At 40.8% G+C, this 12,995-nt stretch overlaps 1 protein-coding gene across 3 annotated transcripts in view; it reads left to right on the top strand.

The window, feature by feature from the left end:
* The window catches only part of DYNC1LI1 (dynein cytoplasmic 1 light intermediate chain 1), a 51,430-nt gene that overhangs the window by 18,664 nt on the left and 19,771 nt on the right, over positions 1-12,995 (top strand). The window contains exons 1-2 of one of the 3 annotated variants that reach the window (XM_053998673.1): positions 7,519-7,763; positions 8,063-8,136. The exons of the other annotated variants lie outside the window; for them this stretch is intronic. Of the exons in view, the coding sequence (XP_053854648.1) occupies positions 7,597-7,763; positions 8,063-8,136 (241 nt within the window). The 5' untranslated portion in view covers positions 7,519-7,596. Of the gene's footprint in view, positions 1-7,518; positions 7,764-8,062; positions 8,137-12,995 lie in introns of those variants that run through there. 3 annotated transcript variants of the gene reach the window in all.

The following is a 12,995-nucleotide window of genomic DNA, read 5'->3' as shown; positions in this document are numbered from 1 at the left end:
GGAATCACTTGGGTGGGAAAAGACCTCCAAGATCATTGAGTCCAACCATCTACCTAACACTGACACTAAATCATGTCTCCAAGTGCCACAATATCAGAAGCTCCAGGACCTAAATGGTCCAGAGTGAATTGGTGGGTGGGAGGATGAGGGGCATTCAAGTTTTACAGATGAATAAGAAAGAGCTGTGAAAGACAAAATAGCTTAAGAGAAAGGACACACAGAAAAACATTTAAAATGAAGATATTTTTTTAAATGTGTGGCCTTCTGCAGAAATTTAGTTATTGAATATCACCACATAATAGCTGTGTATGCATATTTATTCTTAAGAAAGCAAGCAAAATACTACTGAAGTTGAATATACAGCCTACATGTATTTACCCCAATATGAAACCATACAATGTTTACCTTACAGTAATTCATACTCTAACATATATTTTGAAAATCTGTAACACATATCTCAAATCAGACTATGTAATTAGAAATATCTGTTTGCTTAGCAGGGGAAACAGGACTGTGGGTACTTCCTCACTCCCTTTCTGCCATCCTAATGTCCTATTGCCACTGTACCTGGCTGCTGTGTTCCTCACACACTGAAGAAATGAATAAATATGAGGAAACAGCCTGCAGGAAACAGCCTGCGTTTGACTATCCTTTCATGCCCATTTTGCTTTGTTGCAATACCTCTGGCTTAACAGGGGTTTCACTTGATTTAGTTCAAGTCAAGGGAAGAATCAGCCCCATGATGTGCCCATATACCTACCTAACACAGCCTTAACATTCCTGACGAACCTTCTGAACACCTGTCCAAAGGCAAAACAAAGCAACTGGATTTCAGATGCAATCAATGTAATGTGATGTGAGCCAGACAAATGCTTCAACTGACCTTGATCTCTTCCCAAAACATGGAACACTGCATTAATAAATATCAATAATAATTTCAAAATCTTCAGAGTACTTAGCTGAAATACTTTCATTGTATTCATACAGTCAAGTGTTAGCAAATTTTCATCTTAAAGATAGATGCTGCATTGGCAGTTTGCAAAGAATTTAGAGAAAAAAAAGTTAACCAAACACAGGAAGCCCCAGTGACAAACAGAATGCTGGACAACTATAGTTTTTTGGGAGAAAAAACCCACCCTGATTGCCTTAGAAAACATGTAATGTTGAATAAATCAAGAAATTTTCTTTCCTTGCTTTTCTTTGGTATTTTACTCACTCAGGTATATTTGCTGTGAATCAGTTTCATAGAATAGTACTTCCCCAAATTAAAATTTGATCCTTTTTCTTCATCCTGTCAAGATTCTTTCCAAAGTAATGAGAAATTGTTTTTATGGTCCACAAGATGAAATATTTATTCCTTTATTATGAGTCAATAAATTTATAAAAATATCAGTTAATCCTCAACTCCATCCATAGATGTGCTCCCATCCTATAGGGATTAAGAATCAAACAGAGGCCTTTCCCTCAAGTGTGGCATCACTGAGCAAAGGGCAGGGATAAGAACCTGGGAGGGTGCCATGAACAGGACAAGAACAGAGCATCTGTTTCTGTGTGGCTTTTTCTCTCTTCCCACACATTCAAGGGAGAAATGCACACAAAGTGTGTACAGTGCTTATTTTTAACCAGTCAGGCAAAGGGCCATCATGGCTCTGTCCCATTGCTCTGTTTATCTCAAGGACAGCTACAAAAGCCTTGTGCTGAGATCTGAGGCTCCACCCTCATGCCATGGCATGCCCCTCCCCTATTCTTCAAATGTTGCCTTATGTGTTAAAATGTGTCTCAACAACACATATTCTTGGCACTCTGCAGGCAGTTCTGCTCCTTGTTTTTGTGCATCACATCTCTTAATACAACATAAGGATAGATCTCGCCAGGACTTAAACAAAAGCCAAAAAAACCCCAAAACAATCAGGCCTCCTTCCATGCTAAAGAACCTTCATAATTCTCTTTACTGAATGTATTATTTCATTTAGTTTTGCTTTCAAGTGAGAACTCTCAACTCTCATTGCCAGTATTTCGCTTCTTATCATATTAACTTTTTTTTGTTTTCTGTTAGACATCCTAAGACATTTTAAGGCTATTCTATGGCAGTTTCCCATATGGTCAATTTTTTGTTTATTCTCTGTTTGGGCTACGTTTTTCTACCAATTCACAGAGAGCACTGTACAGGTTAGTCACACATTCATAACTTGATTATACTAACCAAAGTCATCCATTTATACAGTTCTGAGGAGGAGGATGATTTTACCAGGCAATTTTATTGAAAAGACATAATCCTCAAAGATTTTCACATCAAGAGTAATATGAAAAATAATATCCTCCTCTAACATATGAAACAACATACCCCTTAGTTAAAATTGTGATTTCTAATCCAGTAGTTTAAGGAAGTACATATATATTTGAACTCTGTAGGGCTTCAAAGACTAGACTGTGAAAGGGAAAAAATTGAGCACATTACATTTTGCAGTAAATGGAAGATATCTTATTCCTACTGAAGACAGAGCAAACACAAAAATCTTCACGGATACCTTGAGACAACATGCATAAAGTTGGTGCCACACCACAAACACATCCTTATTTTATGTTAGCCCATCCAAGTAGCCATGCCATCTGGCAACCAAAAAGCCATTATAAATAAAACCAGCTACTTGAGAGACAGTCATTCAGCTCCCTGAGGTAAAGAAGTCCCTGAAAAGGCAGAATTTTAAATAAAACACAAGGAAGTGCCTACTGCTGACTGCCTCTACATTAATCTGAAAAATTATTAATCCATATATATTTTTTTCTGAATAAACAGTATTGTATTAAATAACCAAACCAACTAACCAAACCTGAGACATTTCTCTCTTGGAAGAAATTATCCTCCTCAAACCAATGGAACAATTGTACTTACACCATGTTGCCCTGAAAGAGCTGAATGTGCCTTGAGAGGGAATGTACCTGGTCTCCCAGTGGAAAACAAGGACATTTAGATCTTGGCTGATCAGACTCTCCATAGTTATGCATCATCTATATATTCATAGTAAGCACATATTTTTAATCATCAATGAGACATGCAAAGCACATTTTAAATCCCACTGATTCCAAGTAATTTTAAGGGTGTACTTAAACATATGCTTAAGATGCTCTGGTAACAAATTTATATACAAAAATCAAACATTGAAATAAAACAGTTTTTGTCTCCTTTTCAGCAGGCCATAATATACTGCTTCACAGTTAGCTAGTCCTGACCATTCTTAAAAATTTACAGTGCAGCATGTAGAAAATAAATTTAGAACTAAGTGGTATATGGCTGCACAGTCTGCAGAGCTTATGTTCCCAACCAGCACAAACCATAACTGGATGAATAACAAGATTTATTGGTCAAGTGAAAAATAGAAATGTGATACACAAAACTGGTCAGAGTCTTGTATTTCTTAGGATTAAACCCAGTAAGGCTTCTGAGACATGTTTGTTATCCTTAAGTATTAACAAATTTCAGCATACAGATTAAAATATTAATTCTGTGCTAAAGTAATCCATTTGCAAATTGTGCTATTGCAACTATTCAGGTAAATCATACAGTATTTTTTTCATTTCTTGACAGAATAACTTGAATGTTGTAAACAAGATCAGTAATTCACTTTCAAGATTAAGTTTCAGGTGACTGGCTATTAATACTAAAAAAATCCACTTTCAAAAATCATTACCGACTTCATGAATGCTTTCTGAATATTAACTACACACAAATTCTGATCAGCAAATAATGACAAATCACCCTGTGTCTCTTTTAAAGACTTAGTTTTATATTTTTGAATACATTGCAGGCAAAGGCAACAAAACATCTTTTTGGAAATTTTATGTATTCTGCTTCTTCATTGCTGCCTTTCCAAAATAAAGCTTTTTGCACAGCAAACTACAAGCATGTATTGAGCACAGTGACCTCTATAATTCTGATTTCAACAACAAGGTCAACATTGCTAAGAAGCCAGTTTTGCCTTAAAGGCAAACATCTCTTTAAGAACTCAAAATGGATCTTTTAAATGTAATTGAACTATAACAATTCATTTCCACAGGCTTATGAAAAAAATGCCTTCTAAATTTGCAACCAATTTTATAGTATTTGGCCATTGACAATAGATGCAGACAGGGAAGCTGCACCATTACTTTTTGGATTTCATACACTGCTAACTCAGACAAAAGTTTTTAAGTGAAGAAAGACAGGCAACAAGGAGCCTCCTGTTAAGAGCAAGCACAAGAGAGTCAAAACACATGAGAAAGTGAAAAGGCACAGAGTGTGAGAAAAAGCGAGACTCCACTCCCAGGATCACCAGCCAGATGTACACAGGTGGTGTCTCCCTGTTGGTGCCTCCTTGGTCAGCACAGCACAGCTGACACAGCTGGCTCCCTCCCAGAGTCTGCTCTTCAGCATCACCCCAGGGCAGCTCACAGAGGGATGGACAGCTTGCCTGTATTAGGAAATTACATTATTTCACCAGTGAGATGCTGCTGCATTTAGTTTACTCTTGTGCATGTGTGTAGTTAAGCCGTTGGCAGTGCTGCTTCCAGTTAGAATGGTTGTAACAATCATCAGCTGAAAAAATGTTATTTCTCAGCATAGTTGAGGGACCAGTTTCGTCATTACCTTTGTATTGGATAGGCATACCTATCTCTGTAAGTGTAACAGCCACTGAGTATAACATAGTATCAAATCAAAAACTTTAACTTCAACACTTACATTTTGATAGCAGGTAAGGTCTTCTATTTAATGTCCTTGGCTAAATAGCAACAGGTTGGGTGAAGTAGAAGAAAATGAGGCTTCAATGTTTGCTAGGCATCCATTCCTGTTCCCAGCTATTTGAAAATGCTACATGGAGTGTTTTTTACTATACATTTACAAGATAATTTTGGCAGACAGAAAGTTATTTCACAGGGTAGGAAAGGAAAAAATGTATTACTGATTTCCCCCTGCTTTTCTAAGGTTGCTTCATAGTAGCTTTCCTAAATTACCTCTTCCTATCATGCTGTACAGCTAACTCTATGAATAATTTAATTGGGATCCTCTATCAGCATACTGCAGTTGATGAAGGCTTGATTCTCTCAACGTTTTTGCTTCCATCCTGATTTTTTTGTAACCTAACCTGAGAGCATGATGACCAAGCATTTCCATTTTCACTTTCTCCTCCGCAGCTCTCGAGACAAAAATAAAATGGAGAGGGGGCAGAATGGGAGGAGGGGGATGCCTTCTGCTAAAGGTAGAAAACACATCACACAACCATCATCAAAACTTCATGTGTGACAATCTGCTAAGTCAATCCTCAGGGAATTTTAACTATACATATCCCTTCACAGGTACACAGCAAAATCCTCCATGACAAGAGGATGAGGCAGTGACAGCCACCTTAAAAATACTCCAGAATGAATGGATGTCAGGGGAAGGAGGAGGGAGAAAGAAAAGAGGTGGTCTCTCTTTCACTGTGAATAATCCTTGTTAGCTTTATAATTACCAGGGTTTGTTGTTTTTTTTTTTTTTTCCAGATAGCAATATTAGCCTCTATAACAGTAAAAAATCTGGAAAATTGCACTATCTTTTCTCAACATCAATATGATCCTAACTCAGCAGAAAGGAGCAAGCTTTTATTATCATCATTCTTCCTTGTAGCTTTTTATTTTCTGCTACTTTCACATATTTAAATATTACTTCTGTCATCTACATTCTAACTTCAAAAAAAGTCGTAGGGTTATATTATTTACATATCTCAATTGAATATAGTTCACATATGAACAATATTATAAAGAACATAATTTAAAATAACAAGCAACATTAAGTAGTTTAAAACTCTCCTTACTTTCAGTGCCTCTGCAAGTGAGGTGTTTAAAGCTAATTAATCAAATTTCAGTGATCTTCCCTTTTTTAATAAAGTTTCACAAAAATCTAAAATCCATACACCAGGATAAACAGCAATCCATTTCTCATTTTATATTAAAAGCAATGTTATACCTTTTGATTAAAGTAGATGGCTGAAGTTTGAACTCTATGAAGTTGTTTCTTTTAGGAAATGTATTCCAGAATCTGTTGGCCTTCTATGTGTATTCTCCCCTTTCTCTTAGAACATGAGCTCAACCTGCAGCTGAGCTGATCTGTTTATTGTCACTGAAAAAGCATTCCCATCCCACTCTTTCCAAATTCAAACTTTACCCTTCTTTTCCCCTTACTCTCTGGTCAATTCTGTTCTCCACCCTCTGTATTGGCTCTGCTGCTTGCCAAACACTTCCCACAAGCTGCTTCAGCTCATTAAATTAGCAGCATTATTCAGCCATTTCAAACATCAATTTTTCTGTATTTCTGTGATTTAAGTCAGTTGACCCAACAATGATGAAAACCAGAGATAACAGGTGAAGGCAGTTTACAGCAGGCAATAAGGAGGCCTTGCAGGGTGGTCATGCAGAAAGGTTTTTTTTCTTGGCAGCTTTTCAGCAGCATTCATCTATTCAGTGGTCCCCGTTTACCAGATAATGCATCAACATCAAAACTTTGGAAGTCTTCTGCACCTACATTCTGTCCATGACAAAATACTTCTGATCAATAACTGTGCATCTTCTGTGACAGATACCTCCAATTCAGCATATGGCTACCATCATTTCACTTATTTTATACCTGAAGTACCTGAAAGAAATACACTTTCATGAATGGTGACCTCCACGTTACAACAGCTGGTCCCTAATAAAACAACAAACGTGAAAGAAACGTCTGTATTTTGGGTTGCAAAGCAACAGAGAGCCACTGAGAGAAACACATGGCTATGAAAAACAGATTTTTTTTTCCCTGTTTCAAAATACTACTTAAAATCAGTGTTTTCCGGGGAAAAAAAAAATCAATACAACAGCAAGAAAAATAAAAGTACAAACTGCTGGCACACATAAGTCGCTAATACAGCCAATACCTTTCCGCACGGCCAGAGTCTCTGGGAACATGCATCCTTTGTTTAAAAGGGGGGACACAAGGAAACATCCCCTGCGTTAGGTTTTCCCTGAATTCCCCTTAAGGGACAAAACTCATCCATTGAACTTTTACAGAATTTACCACCATTTTTGTGTTACCCTAGGAAACGTATAAGGAGAGGGTTGGCACACTTGCTTCTTCTGGAACTTCTAGCCAAAGTCAAGCTGTTAAAATGATGGTGATGTGACCCATCTTTTCCGAATTCTCAAGCGATACTCGTGAAGGAAGACCAAGTAACGAGGCCTCTCTGTCCTCGCCAAAAGGCATATCTTGCCCCTGAGCCGCACTTACTTCTCTTGGACGAGAGGTGCTTCCTGCAGGGCCGGGGCTGCCCGGGGAGCCAGCGGCACGGCGCAGACCCCCGCCCATGGCAACACCTCGCACGGGGGAGCGGTGCCAACCGCAGCCGGGCCGGGAGCCGCTCGCTGCTGCGCCGGGCGGCTGCGGGACGCGGCTGAGGGGAGAGGCCGAGGGGAGCGGCCGGAGCGCCGCTGCCCCCGCCCCGGCCCCGCCCCCCCAACATCCGGGTCCCCGCCGGCGCCGCGGCGCCGCCGCCCGCTCCGCGTCCCGGGGAGGCGGCGGGGCAGGGGAGGGAGGAGGAGGCAGCAGCGAAGATGGCGGCGGCGGTGGGGAGAGCTGGCTCCTTCGGCTCCTCTTCTTCTTCCGGGCTCGGCTCGGCTGCCAGCTTTTCCTCTGCTTCCTCCGCCGCTTCTACGGCCACGGCCAACAATAACAACGCGGAGCTGCGGGCGGGCGATGAGGACGATGGGCAGAACCTCTGGTGAGTGCCCGCCCCGCCCCGCGCACCCGGGCGCGCTGGCCGCCGCCCTCGGGGCGCCTCGGTGCCCTGCGGGGGGCGAGGGGAAGGGGGCTGGATAATGCCCCCGCCCCCGCTGGGGCTCAGTGCCTCTCAGTCACTGAGCTGGGGGGGCACCTCCCCTTGGCAGTGGCGGCTCCTGCCCTGCCCCCCGCCCCTCATGCCGTAGCCCCCCCCCCCCCCCCATCCCCATGAGATGGCGAGGGTGGAGACCGGGAGGAAGCGGGAGACCCTTCCTAAGTGCTGTCGTCTTTCCGTGCCAGGTCCTGCATCCTCAGCGAGGTGTCCACGCGCTCCCGCTCTAAGCTGCCTTCGGGGAAGAACGTCCTCCTGCTGGGTGAGGAAAGCATCCCGATCCTGCTCCCATCCACCGCACACAGGCTGGCTCCTGAGCCCTCTCTTGGGTGCCCGGAGCTTCTCTTGTTCAACGCTCCAAGGGGAGGGGTGTTGATGGGTGGCAAGGCGCTGTCTTAACCCTCTGCTTCCTCCCTTGCATGGCTTTGCTTCATTTTGGAGATTGTCCACAGATGCTTTAGATACGCCCCTCATCGTAGGTACCTCGCCATAATACCCTCGCTGTCCTTCCCCCACCCTGGCTCCGTAGGCGGGGATGGCTTGGATGGGAGCTGTTATTGTCTCTCCCCGTGAGCGTTGGCTTCGGGGGGCGTGCGGCTCCCGAAGCCTCCCTCGCCGGAGCCGGCGGGGCCGCTTGCCGGCGCTTGCGGTTGTGTCATGCGGACACAAAACCCGCTTCCGTGGCCCGAGCGGCATCAATGACGGTGCTGCCTGCGGGCCGGAGGGCGGGGAGGGCCCGGGGAGGGCCGTACGAGCTCTGCCCTGCCCACTCGCACCCAGCGTGGCGGCACCAGCGGCTGCGCTGCCGCCCCGGGATCTGCACCCAGGGCCTTAGTCCAGCCTGGCCCTCGGCAAGGTGAGAGGTACGGAAGGGGACTTTGATAGGACGGTAATGAGACACCCAGCTGCAATTCATGAAGGAAAATGATACGTCAAAATTAAAAGCTTCATGGAGGAGAGAGAGAAATGAATGCTCTCAAGTGTATGTGTATGAATAACTATTAGTATTATTATTCGTGTGGTGTGTTTTTTGTTATTTTGTTTGGGGTTTTTTTCCCCGAAAGACTATTAAATACTATTAGCAGTAGACAACATAATGAGTTTAGGTGTATGGATTTATAACTAGCTGCTTCTTCTGCTCCTTTTGGCGACCTCCAGGTCCCCAGAAAGAACTGTGTTAATATTTGGAAACAGGGTTAAAATTCAGTAAAGATATTCTTGTAGAGTCTGTGCACGCTATGATTCTGCGTCGTCTTGTGGCTTATATTCTCTTGAGGTTCTTCGAGTTAGGCTTTTCTTTTTTTTTTTTTCCCCTCTGTAATCCTAAAGCAATCACTGTGATCCTTTTCTTCCTGTTTTGATAAGCTGAGTGGTTACTTAAAACTCAGAAGGAGACTGAGAAGGAGAAGACTGTGCAAGGATGATAGCATGTTCTTCTGAAGCTCTTACAAGACTTACTAACCTTTAATTTGTTGCTTTGTATTATGTAATTAAGGAGGATATTGAGATTGGAAGTTGCAGTAATATTAAAGGAAATATTTCATAACGATTGACAGCTTTTTATGTGACACATTGAACCTAAATTGGATGATTGTCCTTGCTGAAGTTGGAAGATTCTTCTTCAAGCTGTGATCCTTGTCAAGAAGATTACACTCTTTGTTTTTCCTCACTCTTTGTAGTCAGGTAATCCTTAGTGCTCAGTAACTGGAGATTTCTTTCTTCAGAGCTAGAAAGGATATCATAAATTGTTTCCACATGCTCATTTAGTTTGTGCTATACAACCTGTTGTATATAAATTTTCTTTCTTACCATTTATGTAGAGCTGATAGAATGGCTTAATGTAATACCTTTTTTCCTTTAATTAACTGTTGCTTTTTTTTTTTTTTTTGAAAATGTACAGATTTATAGAAGAAATTCTAATTCTTGCTTAGATATTTTGTTTTCTGGAAGGCCTTGATCCAGGAGGGGGTAAAAAAAACCCCAAATTTGGCATGTATTTAGGAAAAAGAATATCAGCTCTGAAGACTGGCCAGAGAGGACCATGGCCATGTTTTTCATGAGAATGCCTAATCTTTGTTGTTCACTTGCAAGTCGTGATGCTGCTCCTGAAGCACACCATCACAGGAAAAGGAGAGGTCTTATGTATTCTGTATTGGACAGATTCAGTATGTGAAGTTCTGTCTGTTTGGATTCTTGAACTGTGTTTACAGTTTCTCTGTTATCAAACATTTCCTCTATGTTCAAGCTCTGTTCATTTAGATAGTTTTGTACTAACTTTTGTTACTAATACAAAGAACTTCTTGGCATGATTATTTTCAGATTCTTTATACTTTCAGTACTTTTAATGAAAAGGTTTAAAGCTGACCAGCATCTTGATGGTTTTCAGTCAGTTTGTGGCAGGCGAATATTTCCTGTATAAACAGTCATATTGGTCAAAACTTGCCAGATAAAATATGATTTATAGTAACAGATGAGTTCTTATTTTCAATACAAACTGCATTAAAAAAAAATCCCTTAAACCTCCAACTTCTCATGGCCCCAGCCCTGAAAAACCAACTGGAAAAACCCACCATGTAGTGTTCTCTTTTTTTGCTAGGACAGGTTTTCTAATTTGCCTACAGCATTTTTATTTTTCAAATAGTGCATATAGTTGTATGCCTACTTGTTCTGGGAACCTGTCTGTGTCTGGCATGCTAATTCTGCTATTTCAGTATTTATTTTTAGCTGTGTTAACATCTCATTTTTAAGAACCTGGAAAGCATTTGGAGTTATCTAACTAAAAGAGACTGGAATGCCAAATGTTAATCTCTAGATATGGCACATAGTTTTGTGAAGTGAAGGTCAACAAATAATGTCGGTAATCATTTGCTCAAAATAATTTCAAAATTAGTTGACTTACAGTTTTACTTCTCCAAAGTTGTTTCACTTGCAGACATTTTATAAATAACTATTTTTCTTTAAAGTTAAAACTCTGGTACCACATGTGGCATGAAAGCTTCTCATCTTTCTGTGCTTGTATGAACAAATAATAAAAGTGCAAGCTTTTCTAAACTTTACTGTAAGTCCCTTATGCTCTGATTCCTAGGTAGTTTTGTCAGAGTGGCCACAGCTACCTCATTTAGCAAACTATACCAGCAGAAAATGTAAAATGTCCATGCTTTCTTAAGGAAATTGAGTGGTCTCATTGTCATTTCTAGCTACTTTTTGTAGATAGCTGAAGCAGTGTTTTTGTTGCTTTTGCTTCATTTTTTTCCCTCTTTTTTCTTCTACTCCTGGAGTGTCTTTTGCTCACTTGTGTAATAAAGGTTTATCACAGGAGATGGCTTTTGTGATGAGAGAACTGATGGTTATAGTTGGGAGCTCTCATGTTCATTCCCTTTCTAATATTATCAGCAAGTGGAGTAGAGGGGAGCAGCTCATTATCAATGAGCAATCCATTGCAGATTGAATGGAATCCATAGTGCTGTAGAACGTGTGAAGGCTTGAATTCAGAGACCTGAACTAATAATTTCTCCAATAAACTGCTGCATGCATTCAAGCAGTAATGTTCAAAGTCATTCCAGGATGCACCAGAACATAGGCTTCCAGCTGGCAAGCGAATTAAATAGTTGTTTTCTATCTGGCTTTGTGTTTCATACATTCCTTTGTCTCTGAAGCACAGTATATTCTTTGCTTGAAATTTTAACAATGTCAAGCCATCCAGTGACCCTCGTGTGCCTGACTCTCTGTATCTTATTGCACAGTACTTCTACTGAATCGCTAGTGGGCTTGGGTGTTTTTATGCATTTTACTTGACTTGATGATAAAAGCTGTGAGTTTAATGGGCAGTGAGAGTTCAGCTGCCTCATGTCCACATTCTCTCTTTACCCCAAACATCTCACTTCCCAGGGCTAGGCCTGTTTGTTTGAATCTTGGAGATCTGCTTCTGTCTAGTGGCTGTAAGGATGCTTGGTAAGAAGTACAATCCACAGCTAATTTACAGGTGCACTTTTCTGTGTGCACATGTACCGTTTTCTGCAATAACAGCCATTCCCAATATATCTTCAAGAGCAGATTTAGCTTGCTGCTTTCTTCTAGTGGACCTGTGGAATATGAAGAACTTGAAAATTTAAGTTTTAATACAGCAAATTTTTGTGAAGCTATAAAATCTGCTTACTTAAATTTGTACTCAAAACTATAAAAATTAGTTTTGCTTTTATTTTTTCCTTTTCAAAAAGCTGACAGCTTGTTATCATTTAATAATTGAAACTGATAAAATACTCCTTGTTCATACTGTTCATATTATTAATCTCAAGTATTTTAAATTCCCTAGTACTGCAGAAGTTAAATTGAGTGTTTCTTTTTGTCCTCTTCTTGCAACTAATTCACCTTCTGCAGGCAATGAAAGCCTTGCAAATGTAGTCAAATTGTGTTTAGGTCAGCAGAGTTATGCTTCTAAAGTGTCAATTGTTTTCATGGGGCATTGACCTAGATAAAATTCTAATTGCTTGTTTTGTAGCTACATTTTTTTAGAATTAAGTAGTACTTCTTTGTTGTGTCCTTCCTGCTATAATACCCTTCCAAAAATCCAGAATTACAAGGATGCTGTGTAGTAGAAGTCACTTAGAACAGCATGGAAAGTTCTGAAATTCTTGAATTGCATTTATTTTAGTTTGTCTACTTAGTGTCAGAGGTGCTGCTGGTTACTGGATGTATCTCAGAAATAGCTCCAAAGGTGAAGAACAGTGAAAGGAATTGTGCTTTTGTGTTCTCCAGGCAGGTTAATGCTAGGAGTACCAATAAAGGTGTCCCATGGATAGTAACATGGGATTATTCTATTTTGGTAGTGAACTTAGATAAAATGCACTAGACAACTTCCTGCTATGTTAAAGGAGAAGGACTGAGTTTGGAATGGATGCTGTTCACAGTCATCATAGAATTCTCTGCAATATTTGCCTTTCTCTGACTGTGGGTCTCTCCAAGCACAGGTAACACCATTACTGTTTCCACAGTCAGGCCATGTTTTCTTGTGATGCAGGACATGGCAAAAGACTTGCTGGAAGAGTAGTCTGCAATCTGCTTTTTGTCATGTTGAAAGGCTGAAGTGCAATTAAGGTGCTCCTCAGAAAAGTTATTTAATTT

This window comes from Vidua macroura, chromosome 1 (assembly GCF_024509145.1).
Source record: "Vidua macroura isolate BioBank_ID:100142 chromosome 1, ASM2450914v1, whole genome shotgun sequence".
Taxonomy (NCBI): domain Eukaryota; kingdom Metazoa; phylum Chordata; class Aves; order Passeriformes; family Viduidae; genus Vidua; species Vidua macroura.
Note: the sequence above shows the minus strand (reverse complement) of the source record. Positions and strands in the feature narration are given on the sequence as shown.